The sequence below is a fragment of the Populus alba genome, chromosome 7 (genome assembly GCF_005239225.2).
Source record: "Populus alba chromosome 7, ASM523922v2, whole genome shotgun sequence".
Classification (NCBI taxonomy): Eukaryota; Viridiplantae; Streptophyta; class Magnoliopsida; order Malpighiales; family Salicaceae; genus Populus; species Populus alba.
In genome coordinates this window covers 13526459-13548993 of record NC_133290.1, presented here as the reverse complement: position 1 = coordinate 13548993, position 22535 = coordinate 13526459, and the positions used below count along the sequence as shown (strand labels likewise).

Sequence of the window (22535 nt, the reverse complement as noted above, 5' to 3'; positions counted from 1 at the left end):
ACGGAAAACACTTTTCGGTCAACGGAAAACACTTTCCAGTCAATTTCAGTCAAAGAAAAATTTGGCTTGGTTTTCAGGAAAGTGTTTTCCCTTTAGCTGTGTTTGTTTTTCGAAAAGTGGTTTTTGAAAAACCATTTTCCAAACTTTCTTGTGTTTGTTAGCCATTAGAAAAGTTAGGTCAATGGAAAACACTTTCCAGTAAAAAGAAAATTTGGCTTGGTTTTTAGGAAAATGTTTTCCTGAAAAATTTGGGGGGAAAACACTTTTCGGAAGTTGTGAAAAATTTAGAAATGTCATTATTTGCTGATTATATCAAATTTAATCCTCAAACTTTTGATTGCTATATATATTTTGTTTTGAATATTTATTTTTCAATTTCATCTCTTAAAATTTTATTTTTATATTAACTTTGATCCTTATTTTTATAATTGTTATTTGTTTTTTCCTTATCATTTTTTTTATTGAAATTTTTTATCTATCAAATTTAGTTCTCATTATTTTGATTGTTACTTATTTTATTTGAAATAATTTATAAAATGTTGATTATTATTATTTTAATTTCTTCATCTTTCATTTTTTTTTAATTTTTTAGATTTGATCTCTATTATTTTGATTATTATTTATTTTATTTGAGATAATTTATGAAATTATATATATTTTTTTCAATTTCATTATCATTCAACTTTTTAATTTGTAAGATTTATTCCTTATTATTTTAATAAACTTGAGAAAATAAAATATTAATAAATTATTTTCCAGCTCATTTTCCATGACATAACCAAACACTGGAAAGTGTTTTCCAACTTATTTTTCATTACACTACCAAACATCGAAAAATATTTTCTTGGAATTCACTTTTTTGAAATTTATTTTTTTAAAAAAAAAAAACTACTTTCCAGCAACCAAACGGGGCCTTAACTTCATTTTGAATTTTGATTTTTGTGTAATGACCTTTAAATGGGAGAGGCTACTGGAAAACCATGACCAATCACTTCCTAATTCTAGAGGCCCCCACTTATTTTTCTTTTCCTTTTTTCTTTTTTAATGCTTCTCTTCTTTTCCATCATCTCACCTGCGTGTCTATTCGTCTTTTTCACTTTTGCCTTCTTTTCTTTTTTTGATCGTTTCTTTTCCATCTCTTTTGACTTGTATCCGTTCATCGTTTTTCTTTCTGTCTTTTTCCTGTCTTCTCTGACGTGTGTCCACTCGTCTTCTCCTCCTTTTTCTTCCTTTCCTTTACTTATCTTCTCCCTTATGTGTTTAACTCCTCCCTCCCCATTTCCTGCTGCGTTCCCACTCATAACTTTCCCATTGTTTCCGACTCCGGTCCCTATTTCCTCCATTTTTACTTGTTTTATATTCTTTATGTCTAAGAAGTAAGAAGGTTGTTGCGGACTTGCGGTGGTTTGTGGTGGTTTCGGCTGGGCTTAACGAGAGAGAGAGAGAGAGAGAGAGAGAGAGGAGCTTATCTCTGATTTATTATCAACCAATTCAAGATTCATTAAGCTAAACAAACCAGCATGGTAGCAAAGTGAGAGAAGATCCGTTTTCCTTTTTAATCAACAACCAGTGAGATTAGATAAATCTGAATTATATATCCATGGACGCGGGAGAAAATCGCATCATTGCTAAGCAAATATTTTTTTGACGGGGGTTAAAAAAATTCCAACTACAAAACATATATTTTTCATTATTTAGTACTCTTTATTAGTTGAGAATTTTATATTTAGATTCTAAATTTTATTTTATTTATATTTTTAATCCATGTGTCTTGAGAAAAAAGAGAAAGATTTATAATTTTTCTGTTGTCTTGTAAAAATTATGGAGTTATAATTTTTTCTATCTTTTTGTTGAAGCTTACTTTTCAAATGATGATGAGTTTTTGTTTAAAAAGCAATCATTCTCATAAAAAATATTTAAAAAAAAAAAAAGAAAAAAAACAAAGAAAGGAAGTATATTTTTTCAAAAAAAGAAAGAATACATTCTTATCTGATAAAAATATCTTTTCTCAGATTTTAAATTATTCTGTTTCTTATAAATATCTATCTTTAATATACTATAATTAAATAAAAAAATAATTGTAGAAACTATGGATAATGACAACATTGTTTTTTTCATGCATGTGACGAGGTGACACCAGTTGATCATGGACCTCAGAAGACGTGTCCTTACATTGTTTGTTGGTGACACAGTTGATTACGGTAGCTGTAGCATGTCTTAAAAAAATTTATTTTTTTTTTATATTTTTTAGATTATTTTAAAGTATTGATTTTAAAAATTATTTTTAAAAATCAATACTTTAAAATAATCTAAAAAATAAAAAAAATATTATTTTAATATATTTTAACATAAAAAACATTTTAAAAAATAATTATAATTATATTTTTCAAACAGGTTTATTAATCCATTATGATAAGACAAGCAGAGAAACTTCAACCTTATATTTATCTCAAAAAAAAAAAATAATATATATATATCTTTTTTATTTTTTATTTATTATATTTGATGATTGTTTTTCTATTCCTATTTATGTTAATGGAAGTCTCTAATGATGATGACGTGTACATAAATAACATAATCTTGATTGCGTATTAATTTGGTCCCGCGTGGAATAGAAAATTTCACCATCTACTTTAGTGCAATCACTCAAACTATACATACTGTGTTTCATGCACACTTTGCTTTTTTGGGTGGTTTTCAATACACAGGTTGGGATATTTTTTATTGATTTGCAATTGGAAATTAAAATTAGGTAAGATCAACCAAAAAAAAAAAAAGTCCACACTCTAGTTTCCCTCCCTCTCCCTGTATTTTATTTTTAATTTATTTATCTTAAATGTTTGCTAGAGTTTACTAAGGATGTTTGAGAATGCAATGACAGTTATTTTTTGATGTATTTTTTGTTCAAAAATATATCAAAATAATTTTTTTTATTTATTAAAATTTGTATTTAATATCGGCACAATAAAATAATCTAAAAATATATATAAAAAATATATTTTTTCTTTGCTGATGTAATCTCAGTTTTTGAGTTTGTGGATAACCCGAAAACATGAACAAACCTAATCTTTGATTTGTTATTAACCAATTTAAAGCTCATTAAGTTATACAAACCAAGTCCCTTCTTTTTTACAGCAGCATGGTAGCAAAGTGAGAGAATATTTGTTTTTTTTAGGGTGTGTTTGGAAATATAACAGTGATCGTGGTATTATATATCCATGGATGCCGGAGAAAAGCATCATTGCTAAACATAAATGTTTTTGAAAATCCCAATTACAAAGCATATTTTTTCATTATCCAATTTTTATTATTTGATAATTTTATATTTAGATCATAAATTTTACTTTTTTATATTTTAATTCTTGAATCATGAAAGAAAATCATAAAAAAAAGGTAAAGGAGAGATAAAACATTTATGAATTGTTGTTAATAACCAATATGTGTTAATGGATTAATCTTAAAAAGCAGAGTTTTATAGAGATTGTTTATAATTTTCATCTTGCTCGAAGAAGTAAATCTAAGCTTCTAGAACTTGTCTTCTGGTGGAAGAAGCAGATGATATGTCATTCGTTTCTAAAAAAGAATGATGGGATTGGTTCCACCACCGGCAATGCTGGTGGATCTCAGAAGACGTGTCCTCAAAATGTTTTGATGGTGGACTTTGGGGCTGAAGGTAACCGCTTTTGGAAAATTTCAACTCAGTGCTGGAGACTACGGTGGTTGTTTTTTTTTTTTTTTAATATTTTTTATTTGTAAATATTTTAAAATATTTTTTATTTTTTAAAAAGTTATCTTTTATACCAGCATTTTAAAATAATAATAATAAAAAATTATTTTAACGGTGAATGGGGATAGCTTTTGGTCCGGTCAGTGAGTGCATTCGAAGAGGACGAGATGAGCTTCTTATATTTATATAATATTTTCCACTTTTCTAAGACATTTCGATGGCCTGAAAGTCTCGCAAATCCCACCTTTAACGATGACGTGTAGACACGTACGTCGCCCATATATGGTAGCAATAATGAACCTATGATTGCGCATTAGTGTGGCCCCGGTTTGCAATTAGGTATTAAGTGGTGTTCGTTTCATTGAAAAAACTTTGTTGAAAATCATTCCTCAAATCTTTTCATGATTGTTTAACTTTAAAAAAACATTGTTTGCTGTCAAAAGAAAAACAAAACAAAACATTTAAATAGGAAAGTGATTTTTTTTTTCTCTCAACTCAAGAAAACACTTTATTTTTTTAAAAATAAAAATAAAGCGAAATAACTATTAATTGGTATTTGGTATTTTTTTTAATGTTATTTATTTTATTTAAAATATTTTATAAAATTACATTTTTCATAATTTAACTCTTTAATTTTTTCATCTTATCATATTTAGGTTTTATTATTTTGATAAAATTTAAAAATAAAAATATTAATAAATAATTTTCCAACTTATTTTTTATCGTATAACCAAATACTAAAAAATATTTTTATATATAACAGATAACATGTCGCCTATGAATTTTTTTTTTTTTTAAAAAAGAGAGAGCGGAAAATGGGTCTAGGTGTGAACACGTCTAGGCTTTTGTTGACAAACATAGAATTTTTTTGAATTGGTCATTTAGGGTTTTTACCTTCTATTTTTTTAATCTTTTGGGTTTTCTTCTAATAATGATTTAACATTTGAATTGTATTTTGAATAACTCAATAGGCAAAAGAGTTTTGGAGCCCTAATTAAAGCTAGAGCACATCACATAGGTGCCCCGTGTTATAATATGGACAAGTTTAATTATTTTTTTCTAACATAAAAAATATGTTAAGGCGATGCCCATATTTTAAAAAAATCAAGAAAAATGTTAAATCCAGGTAATTGATTCGACCAAGTCTAATAAGTTTGATTATTCTAATAATATAATTAGAAAAAAGAGCATAAATAACAACTAAAAAGAAAAAAAAAAACTAACATTAATCTAAAAGAAATAATATGTTAGTGAATTAAATATTAATTTTATGAGGGAAAAAATTAATTTTTTATTGGAAAAAAATGAAAGAATTTTTTTTATAAAAAAAATACTGGAATTTTAATTTTTAATATTTAAGAGGTGCGAGAAACTTCAATTTGGCCCTAAAGGTTTCATTTTTTACATATATAGTCCTTATTATTTTATAAATTTATATTTAGGTTATCAACTTTATTTTGTTTGTGTTTTAATCCTTAAGTGTTGAAGAATGAGTAAGAAAGTTGTTAAAAAAAAAAAAGATTCATATTTTAGCCACAATCTTAAAAATAAAATTTTAATAAAGGAATTTTTTTTTAATATAACAAAAAAAAGTAGATTGCAGTGTAAAAAGTTTGTTTTAATTTGATTTGATAATTTGTTTTAAAACTAATAATGTTTAAAATGATTTAATAAGTTTTTTTTTTTTTTTTGTCATTTTGTAGGTCTCAGAAGACGTGTCCATAAATTCTTTTGACGGTGGACTTATGGTATGAAAAATTTCAACTCAGTAGTGGAGATTAAGGTAGTTGTTTTTTATTATAAATATTTTTTATTTGTAAATATATTAATATATTTTTTTTTTTTTTAATTTATTTTTTTATACTAGTACATTGAAGTAATAAAAAATATAATTTTAAATAAAAAATATTTTGCACCCGTAAAAATAAATACCTTTTAAATTGAATTGTTTTTTTTTTAATGAAGGGGATGGCTTTTGGTCAAGTCAGGGAGTCCATTCCAAGAGTACGAGATAAGAATCTTACATTTATCTAATATTTTCCACTTTTCAGTGGCCTCAAAGCCTCGCAAATCCCACCATTAATGATGACGTATACACACATACGTCGCCCCTATATAGTAGCAATGTGAACCTCTGATTGCGTATTAGTGTGGCCCCGGTTTGCAATTAGAAATTAAGTATCTTTTAGTTTTAGTTGAATTTTTTTTTAAAGTGAATTTATAAAGAATAAATTATTTTTTTATATTTATTAGTGTCATAAAAATAAATTAAAAAATATTTTTTAATGTTTATTTATGTCATAGAAAATGAGTTGGAAATTAATTTATTAATATTTTATTTTTCTTTCAAGTTTATTAAAATAATAAGGAGCAAATCTTACAAATTAAAAAATTAAATGAGAATAAAATTGAAAAAAATATAATTTCATAAATTAACTCAAATAAAATAAATAATAATCAGAATAATAGAGATCAAATCTAACTGGTAAAAAAATTGAAAGATGATGAAATTAAAATAATAATAATTACAATTTCATAAATTATTTCAAATTAAATAAATAATAATAAAAAAATGTGGATCAAATTTGATAAATAAAAATTTTTTAATTAAAAAAATAATAAGAGAAAAAGCAAATAACAATAATAAAAATGAGTACTAGAGTTAATATAAAAATCAAATTCTAAGGGATAAAATTGAAGAAGAAAAAGATTCTAAACAAAATATATAGTAATCAAAAGTTTGGGGATCAAATTTGATATATTCAATAAATAATATGACATTTCTAATTTTTTTTACAATTTATGGAAAGTGTTTTCCCAAAAAAATAAAAAAAAATTTTCCTGAAAATTAAGCTAAATTTTTCTTTGACTGTAAAGTGTTTTTTGTTGATCAATTTTCCTAACAAAAAATAAACACATGAAAATTTATAAAGTGATTTTTAAAAATTCAATTTTCATAAAACAAACGAGGCCTAGATAGTGTTTCTTTCATTGAAAAAACTTTCTTCAAAACCATTCCTCAAATATTTTCATGATTGTTTAACCTTAAAAAAATTGTTTATGAATGATTATATATTAATCTAATTTGCTGATTTTTTTTTAAAAAAAATCTTATGAATATTTCTCTAGAAGAAAATATCTATTTTATTATTATATATATATATATATATATTATTATTTTTTTGAATTAATCATTCTTTTATTTTTTTTATACAGTCATGAAACAAATATTAGGGCATGATTTTTAGTTTTTTTTTTTTTTGAAACTATGATATGTTTTTATTTAAGGAAATTTTGCTTCCAATAAAAAAAAAATGCTTTCATCCAAAAAAGTAACACATGAATAAAAAAGGAGAAATCTGGACTAAAAAATATATGTTTTAATCAAGAATACAAATCATTGAATTATTATAAAATATTTATTTTAATTTTCCTGCTGTATTTTCGATAAGTGTTTTAATTCGATTATCGCTTCTTTTGGCCATCGATTACAAACATTCATGGTATGAATTGCATGCATGATTTATTATTATTATTATGCTCTGAAACTAAAACATCAACAAAACACGGTAATTAATGGCTGTGTTCAAATTTCTTTTGCTGATCTTTTGCTTTCTTAAATGCTATCCATTTGATTTATAAGGATAGTAAAAATGTCCAAGAAAATCTCAGAAATAGTGCAATCCATGCACAAATCCTCCATTGAGGTTGTGTTCAAGTTTTCGCCATGTTGTTATCCCTGAAGATAATGGCAGAACTAGAACAAAGTTGTGATCTAACAATATGTATTTATTCAATAGTTTTAAGCATAGAATGAAAACATCCTTAATTTGCAGGTGTGTTTTGTGAAATGCGATAGCTGTTATAGTTGTGTTTTGAAAAATATTATTTTATAAAAATAATTTTAGTTGAAATTGATTTGAAAAATTATACATTTTGTTAAAATTGTAGTTGAAATTGAGGTGTATATATATATATATATATATATATATATATATATATATATATATATATTATATTTATATATATGGTTTTTAATTTAATATTGTAGATTTAACTATTGCTATTTCATCATGAAATAAATCATACTTTATATAATTTTTTTTATTGTTCCATTAAACTATCTACAATTCTATTATGTACAAAATTCATCAAATAAGAACTACAGTTTCCATTATTTTTTGAGCGTGCAATAAAATTAGGTAAAATATTATCAGGAATAAAATTGAGATTACAATACGAGTAAATTTAATTCACCTTAAACTAATTTTTTTAAAAAAACAAAAAAAAAAAATTAACTATTCACGTTCACGTGAACAGTGCAAGTGAAATCAATTAACCACACTCGTTTTTCAAAAAAATAAAATTATTCACTTTAATAAACAGTGTGACAGTGCAGCATGACTCCACTGTTTAGTGATTCCTCCCCCACGAGAAGTAGTAAATTTGTGCTTTTACAAAACCTGCGGCACAACCATATTATTGGTGGGTCCTACTAGTATCAACCTGTGTTTTTTCTTTAACCAAACACAATAATATCTGTGGCTGCGGGTGAACCTCACCCACAACCACATTACCAAACAACCTCTTATTAGGGTTATCTGCAACTGTTCATATTAATTTAACAGCATAAATCACTAACCCATGTGTTGACAAACCTTTTACTAGACATAGAGTTTATTTGAAAGTGTGGTAGAAGTTGTTTTTTGCTCGAAAATGTATTAAAATAAGTTTTTTTTTAAAATTTATTTTTGAAACCAACACATTAAAACGATTCAAAAAACACAAAAAAACCCAAGATTTTTTACATAGTTCAACCGTACTTCCAAACACATTCATAGTGTTAAAGAATAATATAAATCATATCTTGGATCTTACCTAACAACTTAAACTTTTGAGTTGAATTGGTTTTTTAATATGGTATCAGAGCTTTGATGACCAAGCGGTCACGAGTTTGAATCTCATCATTCCTATTTATTTGATAAAAATAAAGTACAATATAATGTGAACCTATATAAGTTTCAAGTTCAAAGAGCTTTCACTTGAAAAGGTGTATTAGAGAATAATATAAATTATATCTTGGACTTTACCTAGTAACTTAAGTTTTTAAGTTGAATTGATTTTTTGACATATAATATACAAAAATAACAGTGAAGGGAGGATCATAAATGCATCATCATCTCACCATTTTAAAGTTTATCGCAGGAACTCCAGTTTGATAAAGTAAGGTAATCAACCTTATATAGGATTTCAGGCATGAATTAGGTTGGGTTTGTTAAGGATAAACACCGATGTTTGTTTATTTATGTTTTCCATCCTCTTCAATTACTTCTCCTTGCTATGTCATTCTCATGTTCATGTTTTGCATTCTTAAAAGTTTATGATTTCTAATGCATGTTTTTGTGTGTTTTTTAGGATCACCAGTTTGCGGATTAGGTTTAGAAAAAAGCTGCACGGATCATGAACCCGTAGTGTGTTAGTTGGAATTAATTATTGATTTAATGACTACAATTACACGCGAAATTAGTAAAGGTGAAAACAAGGGGTTATGCCTATAGTTTTAAGACTTGGTTCGGTGGCCGACCCGGTTCAAGACCCGAATTCTGGGTTTTGACCGAGTCATTGGGTTTTGATCGGGTCAGCCGAGTCAATTTTTTTTAAATAAAAACAAAGTCGTTTTAGTAAAACAAAAAACAAAAAAAAAAAATAAAAGTCAACAAGTTTAAGGTCAGGTCTTGACTGGGTCACGCCGGGTCAACCGGATCCTCGGGTCAACCCACCGAGTCAGGCCGGGTTTTTTTTTCTTGGTTTTTTTTCCTTTGTTTTTTCTTCAACCCGGCCTGGTTCCAGCTCCGAGTCAACCCGCCGAGCCGGGCCGGGTTTTAAAACTATGGTTATGCCTCTCTCTTTAGTGAAGAAAGTTGAAAATCTTAAATATGGAAAAATAAAAGATTAAAAAAATAAAATTGTACACACGGTCCAAACTCAAACTTGGGTTTTTTTTTTTTTAATCTCATATATGGGCAGAAAGGGAAGAATCATATATGGGCAGACCATGCCATGAGGCCCAAAAGCTCAATGGAACTCTCGAGTTCCAAGAATTATATCCATATATCTTTCGTTTTCCTCTTCATTTCTCTTGGAGCCAACGAGGCCAGAATTTCATCTTAGAGCACTCACCAATCCGATTTGCTATTTTTTTTTTCTTTTACTCAACAATGAATCCATTATAGATGGCAACTAATTAATAAAACATATATGACAACCAAAGGCCAGTAGTCAAATATTACTTATTAACTATATTATATAATAATATCAAGAAATTATATTACAAAAACAAATGTTAGCTGCGATGAAGTGTGGTGTCACAGCTAGTATTTTCTTCAGTAAAATCAAGGTATGAGAATACCGAGAGATTTATATTATGTAAAAAAGTGATAACGTACGTCCCAAAAAATCTAAGCAACATAGGGATAAATATATCTTATATATATATATATTAATGAAAGATAAATATTTCTTATATAAATATTAATAAGATAAAAATATAATAAATATTTTAAAAAAATTTTATATACCTATAAATATAGAAATTTTAAGTTTATCATGTGTGAAGAGGATATCCATCATATATATTTTTTCTAGAAAAAAAATCACAGGAGAGTCATATATGATCCTGACAACAGAAACCATTTAGAAATCCCTGGTTTTGTCGTTTACATTTATTTGCAGTTGTAGTGCCGTGCTTGACTAGAAATAGGATTTATTTTTTTTTTTCTTTTTATAGCTACGATATGATTTTTTTTTTCAAAATAACCATGAGATTTCATTAAATCAATGAATGGTTACAATTAATATTAGTTTTTTTCATTTAAGTGCATTGAATATTTTTATTTTAAAAAAAAACCCATTAATCAAGCACTTCCATTTATTTTTCTGTGTTTTATGATAAAGTGATAGTTTACTTTTACCAACCGACTTCTAATCTAGGCTTTCTTTATAAGGAAAGTTCCTTCCAAAGTAACAGTGTATTTAATGAAGAAAAATAAATTTAAATTAAAACAAATCCTTTTCTTTTAGTTAAAAATCAAAGCCCATGAGAAAGGATTGTTTTTTCATGTTATTTTATAATGTTTTGATTTTATGATCATATGATATCTTTGGATTGTTTTTAAAGTATTTTAGATAGCTTAACTGATCAGATTTTGTGTATGTTCTCTAATAGTCACGAGTTCGATTCCTTTTAGGTTACTAGAAATTTATATGATTGTTAATTTCAGGACCTATGAGATTAGTTGAAGTATACACGATTGAAACTAATTAGAAATTCATTATTAATAGAAAGCATATAGTTTGAAGAAATTATCAAACTAGATAAGATGGAATGCAACATAATCCTCATAGGCAATAAGCTTTCAGCTACACTCAACATGTACAAAATAATCCCGTATATAACTCCACTTAAAGAATAATATCCATAAATTGATAAAGATGATATGAGACTTAGAACTCAAAAGTTCATCTCTCTTATTCCTAAGAGGAGCAGTTAAAATTGGATAAAAATTGAACTGATCATCATTAAAAAAACTTAAAAAGAGTTATTCCAACTTTCTTAATTATACAATGAATATTTTGAAAGCTCCAGCTCTCCTCGAATCAGTAACCTTCTTGCACACTACTACCAGACCTGAAGCGTATTGGCCCTGCAGGATACTATTTTGTAAAGGATAGATTGCATGCCGACACCCTCTATTTTTAACTTAAAGTTTTTTTTTGGTGTGCATGGAGGGTGCGTGTCTCTGTGTATTAAAATAGCAAGAGATATTAAAGTATAGTGATATATTAAGAGTTTTGTATTCGAGCCCTATTGCCATATGATGGCCATGGAGGCTTACATAAGTCGATGACCCGGACACCCACGTTAAACTAAAAAGAGCAAGCTATAAATGTTAATTTCAACCCATATAATTAATTAAGATATACACAAACTAAATTGGATATCTATATTAATCTAAAAAAATAAAATAGCAAGCTATATTCCATGAACAGGCAGCCATTTCCATTACAAAATTCAATAAATCCACAGCAAGTGGAATGTGGGACTCCTCTTAATTGAAATTTATAAATGTTCGCATGTTACGATCCATGGAAGAGTAGTTGATGTTGTCTCTGTAATCTCTTGAAAACAAATCAACTTGTTGTTATACACACGACACTGACTTACAAATGAGAGAAGCCGGCTTCTGGTGATGTAAAAAACAGAGATATGGTATCTCTATTGTATTTTTTTATTTTGAATTAACTTTATTTGGTGTTTTTTCTTTATTTTAATATGTTAATGTTATAAATAAATTTTAGCCTAACCCTTTCGATGCCAATACGATTTTCTTGTCCCGCTAACTATTTGCGGGTTTTTGAGAACCTCTGATTTAGAATTCATTCAAGAGTTTGGATTTAAATTGTGTCTAGATGTATGGTGGTGTAGAATTAGAATTCAAATAGTTTGTATGTAGGCACTACATTGGTTGGATAAATATTTTTTTAACAAGAAAAAAAATGTTTAAATTATAAAAAATTATCTATATTATTATTAATCCCGACTCAGCAAGGTCAGAACTTTAAAACATCATATTCCAATCTCTTGCTCACAGCATGAAAGTTGTACTAATATGAATCCAAAAATAACTTGAAAGATTGGTAAAAAGAATGGTTTTGATTTTTTAAAAGAATCAAGATGACATTTTAAAAAAAAAAAAACGATAACTTATTAGATTGAATTGGACTTCAGCAATTTAACCCGTGATTCAGATCATGGACTCCATTATGTTTAATATTTTTTTTTATTTAATGATATTATAACAAAAATAGATGATGATGAAATTAAATACTAATTAAATGCTAGAATATAAACCAAAAAAATTATAAAAATCATTTTAAAATTAATAAAATATTAAAAAATAAAATTAAAAAAATCCAATTGAAAGAAAAAAAATTGAAAGATGAATTTAAAAAGAAAAAAGAAAAAAAAATAGGGCAAGCTCCTTCACTGTAATATGAAATAGCTGGATTTCCCCATCATCAAATGTCACTTTTTTATTTTATTTTCTTAAAAAGAAAAACCATTTTTGCATTTGCTGTCTAAATTACAGCGCCGAACAAAACAAATTACACGACACATTGGTACTGAACTGCAGGTCCTTCGTATAAACAGAAAATGATTTTAAAATCGGGGAAAAAACACTATAATATTACTTAGAACAAAAAACAAACATCTACGAATAAAATAAGCAACCATTTGCCTAGTAGATGAGATATTTGTCCTGCAAGGATCTGGCCTTCTCTGAAAACGCCGCGTTGTGTGTTTATACGCCACCTTGCAAGCTAGGTGCTATCTAAAGGGAAGCCACGTGTCCCCATCAGAAAGATCTAAAAGGTGACCAAACACTCTTTGCATGAGGACGAAGCCATGAATCTATAAAGAAAAAGAAAAACAACAAAACCAGCTGTAGAAATGGAAAACCAGTAACCTGCATTGGCGCCAATGAGTCTGCTTCTACCAAATCATTGCCCACTAATTCCAATTTAGATAAAATATGGATGGCAATTTGATCCATACCAGCTCCTACTGCATCAATACCACCACACCGTATAATATCTAATTCTAATTTAAATAAAATAGAGATACTGATAACCATTGAATACATACCTGAATAGAATAAGTAGATATTTTTTAAAATCGATAAATAATAGATATTATATGAATATTGTTAAACTGAACCACAATTTAACCTGAAATATAAATTATTTATAGAATATCTAGATTTTTTTAATATAATATAATATATACATATTGACTTAAAAACATATATATATAAATAATATAATTTCTAAAGTTGTTTAAATAGAAGTTAAATCAACCTAAATTATATCAAAGAGAAATTTTTTTATAATGATTAGAAAAAAGAATTTAAAAACAATATTCTCTAAACTAAACTTGAATCTATTCCTGACTTTGGCTGACCTAAAAAATAGGGCAGGATAATCTAATTATTAAATAAAAGATTATAACTATTTTTATATAATTTTGTTTTCTTAAACTTGATCCTATCCATCTGGTCTGTATCCGCTAAACATTCAACGTAAAAAATGCAAGAAACTGTTTCCCAAAGACTTCGGAAGGGCAATGCATTTCGAAGGCAATAAGGAGGGTTTCAAAAATTTTGATTTTATTTTAAATTAATTTATTTTGGTGTTTTAAAATTATTTTAATGTATTAATATTAAAAATAATCCACTGTCCCAACACTTAGAATGCTATAAATAAATACCCCTCAAGAACGAACCTGTTTCTTCACAACTCGAGAAAAAAGGGGAAGCCAATCGAAAGGAACTATTTGTGACGTTAAAAGAAGCTAGAATTTTCATTTGAGGACAGAAAGAATGGCAAGCACTGGTCAGGTCATCCGTTGAAAAGGTAATACTCAAACAGCTTTTACAAAACATGTTTCTTTTGCCAATTTTGGAGAATTAATTAAAGAACTTTCTCTCATCAGACTGGTTGGGTTTTTTTTTTTTTTTTTTTTTAAGAAAAAAAAAACTGGACTAGGAAATTTGATTTTAAGTTTGAATATGGCCTTTAAATAAATGATTATATAAAACAACTTGAACTAATTAAGCCTTAATTTGTCCATGAATTTCAATTTTTCTTTTTCTTTGTTGATAATTAATTGGATGGATGTATTGCAGCTGCTGTGGCATGGGAAGCTGGAAAGCCATTGGTGATGGAGGAAGTGGAGGTGGCTCCACCTCAAGCCATGGAGGTTCGTTTGAAGATCCTCTTCACTTCCCTCTGCCATACTGATGTATATTTCTGGGAAGCCAAGGTATGTAATTGCATTTTCAAATTTAATTACTACATAATCATGCACGTGATCTTTTTTTGTGGGCTAGATTTTCTAGTTATTCTTGCAGAGATTGATACTATAACATTGGTTGCAATTTGTAGGGGCAAACCCCATTATTTCCTCGCATATTTGGTCATGAAGCTGGAGGGTATGAATTTGAGCCATTAATCCATTACTTGTTGCACATAGATTATGCTTTTGTTTATTTTGACAGTGATGAATTGTGGTGACTAATTTGTTTTTTTCCCCTTATGCTTCTATTTTTCTTTTGGGTGCGTAGGATTGTTGAGAGTGTTGGTGAAGGTGTGACCGACCTCGAGCCTGGTGACCATGTGCTTCCTGTATTCACAGGAGAGTGTAAGGAATGCCGACATTGCAAATCAGAAGAGAGTAATATGTGTGATCTTCTTCGGATTAACACTGATAGAGGTGTGATGCTGAGTGATGGCAAGTCTAGATTTTCAATTAAAGGGCAGCCCATTTACCATTTTGTTGGTACATCAACCTTTAGTGAGTACACTGTGGTTCATGTTGGCTGTCTGGCCAAGATCAATCCTGCTGCTCCACTGGACAAAGTTTGTCTCCTCAGCTGTGGAATCTCTACAGGTTGGGAAAACACCAATTCAATTATTCTTAAACGAACAAAGATTTTCTCACCTTCTTTTGATGAGGATTTGGTTTCGTGTTGTAGGTCTTGGAGCCACCTTGAATGTTGCAAAGCCAAAGGCAGGCTCCTCCGTGGCCATTTTTGGACTGGGAGCTGTAGGCCTTGCAGTAAGTTTCTTTTCCAATACACGAAACAGATGATTTTTCTATCCATTTATGATTTCTGATGCTAGCCTGCTACTTATGTTAAATTTGTTTTTGTTGTTTGACATGTTTAGGCTGCTGAAGGTGCTCGGATTTCCGGTGCTTCAAGGATTATTGGTGTTGATTTGCATTCCAGTAGATTCGATGAAGGTAAAACAATCATTTAGTTTTATCATATCACTAGTTTTCTTTTGCTTTTTCAGCTATTGCTCCATTGGTGTCTTTAGCTTGTCGGTTGCATTAGTTAATTAATTATGTAAGAGAGGATGTTGCAGAGAGGATTTTAGCATTGTCAAATTACTAGGATGAAACTGATCTTCATATTATCGAGTAGCTTCGCTGTTGCTTCTTGGTGATTGTGCTAAAATATTACACAAGACTTCATGTTTTTTTTGTTCATGCACAACTGATTTCTGATGTTCATCTGTGTTGTTTATTTCAACAGCCAAGAAATTTGGCGTGACGGAGTTTGTGAACCCAAATGATCATGACAAGCCTGTTCATGAGGTCTGTAAGAAGATGAATCATGTTTGGAGGGATGATTCATATGAACCTTTTGCATCAGTTCTAATTTTGATTTTCCATCTGTAGGTGATAGCGGAGATGACTGATGGAGGAGTAGATAGAAGTGTTGAGTGTACAGGAAGTATCAGTGCCATGATTTCTGCATTCGAATGCGTCCATGATGTAATTTTCCTTAAACTGTTTCAGTGATTATGGATCGCTAAAAAAAAACAGCACATTTAAAACACCCAAATCTGTAACATTATGGATCTCTTTGCAGGGTTGGGGTGTTGCTGTGCTAGTCGGCGTGCCAAGCAAAGACGATTCTTTCAAAACCAATCCAATGAATTTCTTGAGTGAGAGGACTCTCAAGGGTACTTTCTTTGGAAATTACAAGCCGCGCTCTGACCTTCCTTCAGTTGTAGAGAAGTATATGAACAAGGTACTCCATTACTCAATCTCTAGCCCGTGGAATTATGGTTTCCATTAGTGTTGATGATCGTAAGCAATCTGTATATGAAGTTTCTCAAAATATCTACTTGAATCATCATTAACAGTGACATTGTTTAATTTTAAGAACATTATCATAGGCAACAAAGCAGCCATTCCTCCTCCTTTGGTTTTGAACATTCTATCATCATGCAAAAACCCTCTTATCCTAACTAGTTGTTATATGTGCAGGAGCTTGAGCTAGAGAAATTTATATCCCATGAACTCCCTTTCTCTGAAATCAACAAGGCTTTCGAGTACATGCTCGCTAAAGCTAGCCTCAGGTGTATTATCCGGATGGGTGCATAAAAGAAGAATCATCTTTGTTGATTTTCAGGTGTATTGCCTGAGCTAGCCTCAGGCGTATTATGTTCCGGTGGTGATCAGTTAGATGAAACAACAAAATCCATGCTTTAGATTGATAATTAAGTAAGCTGTTACCACTACACTTCCTCATGAGAATAAATAAGATTTTGAAGTGTTTTTGTTACTGAAGGTTATCAGCACGTTCATGTATTTCACAAGAAGAAAACAAACACAGGAACAACACGTTTGAATTCCTCTGTCATTAGGCAAATCAGCTGGAGCCAACACTTTATTTTGAAAGAATGATCAGGTGGAGCCATATCGGCCATAAGTGGTCAAGTTGCTAGAACATCTACTTCTTGAAAAACTCATGAAAGTGTCTGTCAACTTCTTCTGGTGTGAAAGGCCTCGTGAAAACACTATTTTAGTCTTAAAAGGCCAGTTCTTTGTGATTTTTTTTGAACGGTAAAAGCATAATTAAGATGCGTTAAATAATAAATCCTGTTCCTAAAGGATTATCCATCTACTACCCGAATTGTACAAAATTCCCGAGGTTTTTATTCTTCTTCAATGAAAAAGAAAAAACTGTAAGAATGATAAAGGGGATCGAAATTATGTAACGAATGATCCATTAGTACATTGTAATAGACTTTTTCTAAGGCAACTTATTCTATTTAAATCAACTAAATCCATGTACTAATAAATTATATTACCAAGAGTTATTCAAACTGGAGAGGTTTGGGATTATTATTATTATTATTATGAACAAATTGATTATTAGTGACAGCCATTGCTAATCAGCGTGAGGGTTTTGGGATACCACTGTAATGAAAGGTTGGAACAAGTCTCTAACAGCACAAAAGATAGACTATAATTAGAGATTAATCCCCAATCGTGAGAGATTTCAGATTGATTTATCCACAGAGAGAAAAAGGAAAGTAACGTGATTGGGTGATAAAATTAAAATAATTGCTTGTTTTGAGACTGCATTAACAATCACATCTTAGTTGGAGGACTGATTTGTATTATCTCAAAAAAGAAACATAAAACCAGAAACAGTCCAATCCTGAAACCAAGGAGCCGCAGGTTCTAAATACAGAGGACAGACAAAACAACAGAGATCGTCAATGGTTTTCTCTTTAAAATTCTTCAAATCGATATTCAACGTTAAACATGAGAGACATACATCCTTCAGCTACTATAAATACCCACAGGGACGAACCTCTTTCTTCACAACTCAAGAAACAGAGCAAGCTACTCGAAGAAGCCTCAAAGAAAAAGCTGTTAAATACAAAATACAAGGAAAAAAAAACATTTGATCCAGATCACCTAAGAAATCAACAAATAGTTATCGAGCAAATCAAGAAAACTACAAGAAAACCCAGTAGATCCAGACCTTAGCAATGAATCCTCATTAGCAACAATCAAGATCCACCATCCTTCTTCCCCACGCCACTCTCATCACCATTCTCACCTACATGATGCCACCCTCATCCCTACATTTGATGCTTGCTGTTAGTTTAATATGTTATGTAGTCGTTTAGTTAGTTTAATGTGATATTATTATATTCATGTAAATATATATTTATTATTAATAAATGCTTAGTTTATTTTTAATTTTTATATAATATTATTAGATTAATGAAATTTAGAGTAAAGATATAGTCTATAGAACAAAAATATTTTGCAAAAAAAATTATAGAGATGTTATAATCATAAGATTTTTATTGCATCAAAGCATTGTATAAAATATTTTGAGTTAATAATCTCTAAAATACTGGACATTCATTAGAGTCATAAAGACGAGTACATAGGGGTGAGTAAAAAAATCAAGAAAACCGAGAAAAAAATAACAAAAAAAAAAACCAATTAAACCGATTAAAATTTTTTAAAAAATTTTCGGTTCGGTTCGGTTTCGGAAACCTGAAACCGGAAAAACCCCAATCGAACCGAACCGGTTCAATTGGGGTACTATAAATACAAAAAAAAAAAAACGTGTAATTATTCTTAACCCTAGTGTCCACTAGACGCCGTCGTCCATCTCCTTGCTCCTAAGTCTCTCATAATTCACATTTCACACTTTCACCTTCACCTTCACGCACAGATCTGTAATTGTAACTAAAGGAATGGCTAGTGAGAGGTTCTCTGCTGCTTATAAGAAGGACAATGATAAGAAGGAGACAAGATCAGAGTCCTACCTGTAGGATTTCTTCGACTCCATAGGCTCTTTCACTTTCCAATTCAAGCCTTCTCTTTAGACACAGTATACTTACTATAAAAAGAAGGAGATGAGTGCCATGGCTCGAGCAGATGCAAGTTTTTGCATATTGATGTGTTTTGCTAGATCTAACTTTAGCTTGAATTCTCATGCTTTTTGTTGTGATTGTAACTTTTTTTATTGTTGATTTCTTTTTTAAATACTTTATGTTCATAATTCCATTATATTGAAAATTAATATAGTGCTTTGAGATGTTTCTGTTTTTTTTTTTTTTTTTTGTTGATAAACTCTTGCTTGAAGATAACTTACAGTGAAGCTTGAAGAAAAAAATAGGTTTTCTGGTTTTTATGTTTAAAAAACCGAACCGAAACCGGTCGATTTGACAGTTTTTCAAAATTTTATTTTGGTTGGTTTTTTAGATAAAAACCGAACCGAATTGAAAATGCTCACCCCTACGAGTACATACTATGTTATTTCTTTTATAAAAAAAATAGTTGTTCTCATAAGTTGAGGTATAAAGGATACCTAAAACTAATATGTAGATGCTTGTCAAAAGATATGTACATTAAATTGACCCACATGAGAATTCCATATATAGAGATCACCTATGTCTATAGAAAGGCTTATGTAAAGGTTTTGTATGTGATCCTTAGACTTGAGATCACTAAGTAATCTTATATAGAGAATGTTATGATTTGATCATGTTATATGTTATCTTAATCGAGGCAACAAAAAGGCAAATATTAGGTATAACATGAATTATATAAAGGTACTTGAGTGATTAAGAGAACATTCATCACCTTAGGTGAATTAGAAAAAATATTTCATTTGTTCTCAAACAGTATTCATTGAGAAATCCTTAGTCAATGTAGAATGAGATTTAAAAAGAGTTTCAAATCTTATTCAAACCATCAATGATTATTATGTAAAGAACAAACATGATTTAATATGGCAGGCATACTATATGCTTTAATGTTAAATTGAAATATTATTGATGAAAGTATATTAATTACACTAAGAAACCATCACTGAAATGTTATGTCAAACCACTAATGATTTTTTTAATATTCTAGGGATCATGATATGTTGCTAAACGATATGTCTGATCTTTAAATATAAATTAATAAATTGTTTAATTGATAATAAATTAAATTGTTTAATTTATTTAATTCTATATAATTAGAATTAGAATTTATATTTGGGCCAACATATTAGAAACTTAATGGGTCACACACATTAAGAACCATTAGTCAGAAATTAAATTGGGATGATTTAATTAAATATGACTTGATTAAAATATATTTTAAAAATAAAAAATTAGAATATAATTAATACAAGGATTATAGTTTTAAACCTAGAAAAATCAAGTAAGAACTTGATTGAGTTAATTTCTAAAATTATCCTGAATTAATATATAGATATTATTCAAAAGCAAATTAATATTTTGCAAATTTATAGGGTTTTTCAGATTTTCCCTATAAATTAATATTTCTTATTTTATAGAGGTTTTATGATATACAGAAAAACTACGTAAACACAAAATTAGAACTAGCACTCTAGCCATAACAATTCATTTATCCTAAATAGGGATTTGGGAGATTTCTCATTGATGATTTATGTGGATTACTGTTAAAGGCCGGACAATTGAATAATTTATAATTTGCGACAACCCAATCTTTAAAGAATTATTTAAAGCCGAAGATCAGATCTTCAGGTAATAAATTTTTAAACAACTCTAGATCTATCTAACAGGATCTCAGGGACTCTCAAATAATATTATTTCCTAGTTTCCGCTACGTGTATGATATTTAGAAACTCAACACCCGCTGCAAAATTAGTATGGCTATCGACCTCTTCGACAAATCTGTTTACACAAAACAAACACAAAAAGCTCTCTCTCCTAATATAAGAAATCAACAACTAGTTATCAAGCAAACCAAGAAAGTGCTTGGCTGGAACATGTGTGGTGTGATTTTCTTTGCTAATATTTTGAGCATGACTATAATTTCTAGGGCTGAAGAAAGTTTGTTGCAAATATTGTTGGCATACATATAAATGGTGCAATAAGTTTAATATTCATGATGTGACCCACAAAGGCACTATTGGTTTGAATTGGGTAAAATATGTTCTCTCATTGAATGAGGCAAAATAATTTTAATTTTGCATACTAACCTTCAAAAACTTCATATGAGAAATTATCTTACAAGGTGGATTGATGATTGCTTATTTTACTTGTTAGATTATTATATGATTGAGTTATAAAGGTGTATTTAGTCATGTTTTTGTTATTTTTATATTTCATAACTCTTTAGCCATTCATTAAAATATAATGAAGTTTTGGAAATAAATAAATATTATTTGTAGATTTTTTTTATGATGCCAACTCCTGAGAATATAAAGTGTTATTTGTCTTTAAAATTCAAGTTATAAATTGTAATATTTAAAAACTTAGTTGCAAAGTGAAAAAGAAATATATCAAATCATAGGATTCTTAAAGTAATTTACCCAAATTTAAAATGAAAACAAATCAAGGAATTTAATCGGGTTTTGAAAGGGTTATCTCTGAACTGATCAAGTTGCAAGTGAACCCAAATATTTTACTAGGTTACACAAATCAATTTTATTGTTGAAACCCGACTAAGCTTAAACTCTATTTCACCTACATTATGCGTTAATCAATCAGATTAAATCAGGTACTTTTTGAATTATAATTGTTTTTTATTACTAGTAAATAAGTGTTATTATATATTAATTGGTTATTTGTATTATCAGTGATGATTTATATTCTCTATTTTTTAGAAAAATAAATAAAAATAAAAATTTTGCAAAATAAACAAAAAAAAATTTTCTCACGGCATTTTAAATGAGATGTTTTTTTGAATTTTTCCAGAGAATTTGCAGAAAATGGCCGTGTTTTCTCTATAAAAGAAATTCTTTGACAGCCTGCACTTCATTAAAAAAATAATAAAGGTAAGTGTTTGTCCGGCTGGATTACAAGATTCTAAAAGGTCAACCACTTGCCGGCGTTGCCACTGCAGTGTAAAGGAAACAAACAGCAAAACCACAAATGGAAATATAAAAACTTGAAACGCTAATTGCAACACAGTCCTTCAATTATGGTAGATATTTCAATTAAATGTCAAACTATATACTCATTTTCAATTTTTCCATCAACGATCAATCGCTTAAAAATAATTTCCATACCATGTAATTTTTCTTTTGAGTGTCAAGAACTACTAGATATCGTAATATTAATTGAAAAAAAACACTACACAAGAGATTTTTTTTTATCACAAAATAAAATAAAACTTCTAGTTAGTTTAAGAAATTGTGAACTCTGCCAAATGTTTGTCAAAACTACAAATCTCTCTCCTTTTTTATAGAATTTGTTTTTTAATAAAGAAAACCAGTGACATTTGAACGATAAATTTGCAAAATTGTTTATTCAGATAGTATTAAAAACGTATAGCATAGTTTGAGGACAGGTTTGTAGTTAGCCAAAACCAGACACAAATTAAATAGAGAAACCAGAAAGCCAGAAACAGGGGGAGCCGTTGTTGCCAACAAGAGAGAAACAG

At 28.9% G+C, this 22535-nt stretch overlaps 1 protein-coding gene across 1 annotated transcript; it reads left to right on the top strand.

The window, feature by feature from the left end:
* Positions 1-13894: 13894 nt before the first annotated feature.
* Positions 13895-16923, top strand: LOC118040364 (alcohol dehydrogenase-like). Its single transcript, XM_035047292.2, has 10 exons — positions 13895-14200; positions 14473-14609; positions 14732-14778; positions 14911-15236; positions 15322-15404; positions 15515-15590; positions 15886-15947; positions 16032-16127; positions 16225-16386; positions 16626-16923. Exons 2-10 carry the CDS (start codon positions 14508-14510, stop codon positions 16740-16742), a joined length of 1071 nt encoding a protein of 356 aa, XP_034903183.1. The 5' UTR covers positions 13895-14200; positions 14473-14507; the 3' UTR covers positions 16743-16923.
* The last annotated feature ends 5612 nt before the right edge of the window (positions 16924-22535 follow it).

What these genes read in the sequence shown, in the direction of transcription:
- LOC118040364 (XM_035047292.2), top strand. Translation starts at nt 14,508, where the DNA reads ATGGAGGAAGTGGAGGTGGCTCCACCTCAAGCCATGGAGGTTCGTTTG. An exon ending in TGGGAGCTGTAGGCCTTGCA is followed by an intron (nt 15,405 to 15,514) that starts GTAAGTTTCTTT and finishes TGACATGTTTAG; the next exon opens with GCTGCTGAAGGTGCTCGGAT. An exon ending in CATTCGAATGCGTCCATGAT is followed by an intron (nt 16,128 to 16,224) that starts GTAATTTTCCTT and finishes ATCTCTTTGCAG; the next exon opens with GGTTGGGGTGTTGCTGTGCT.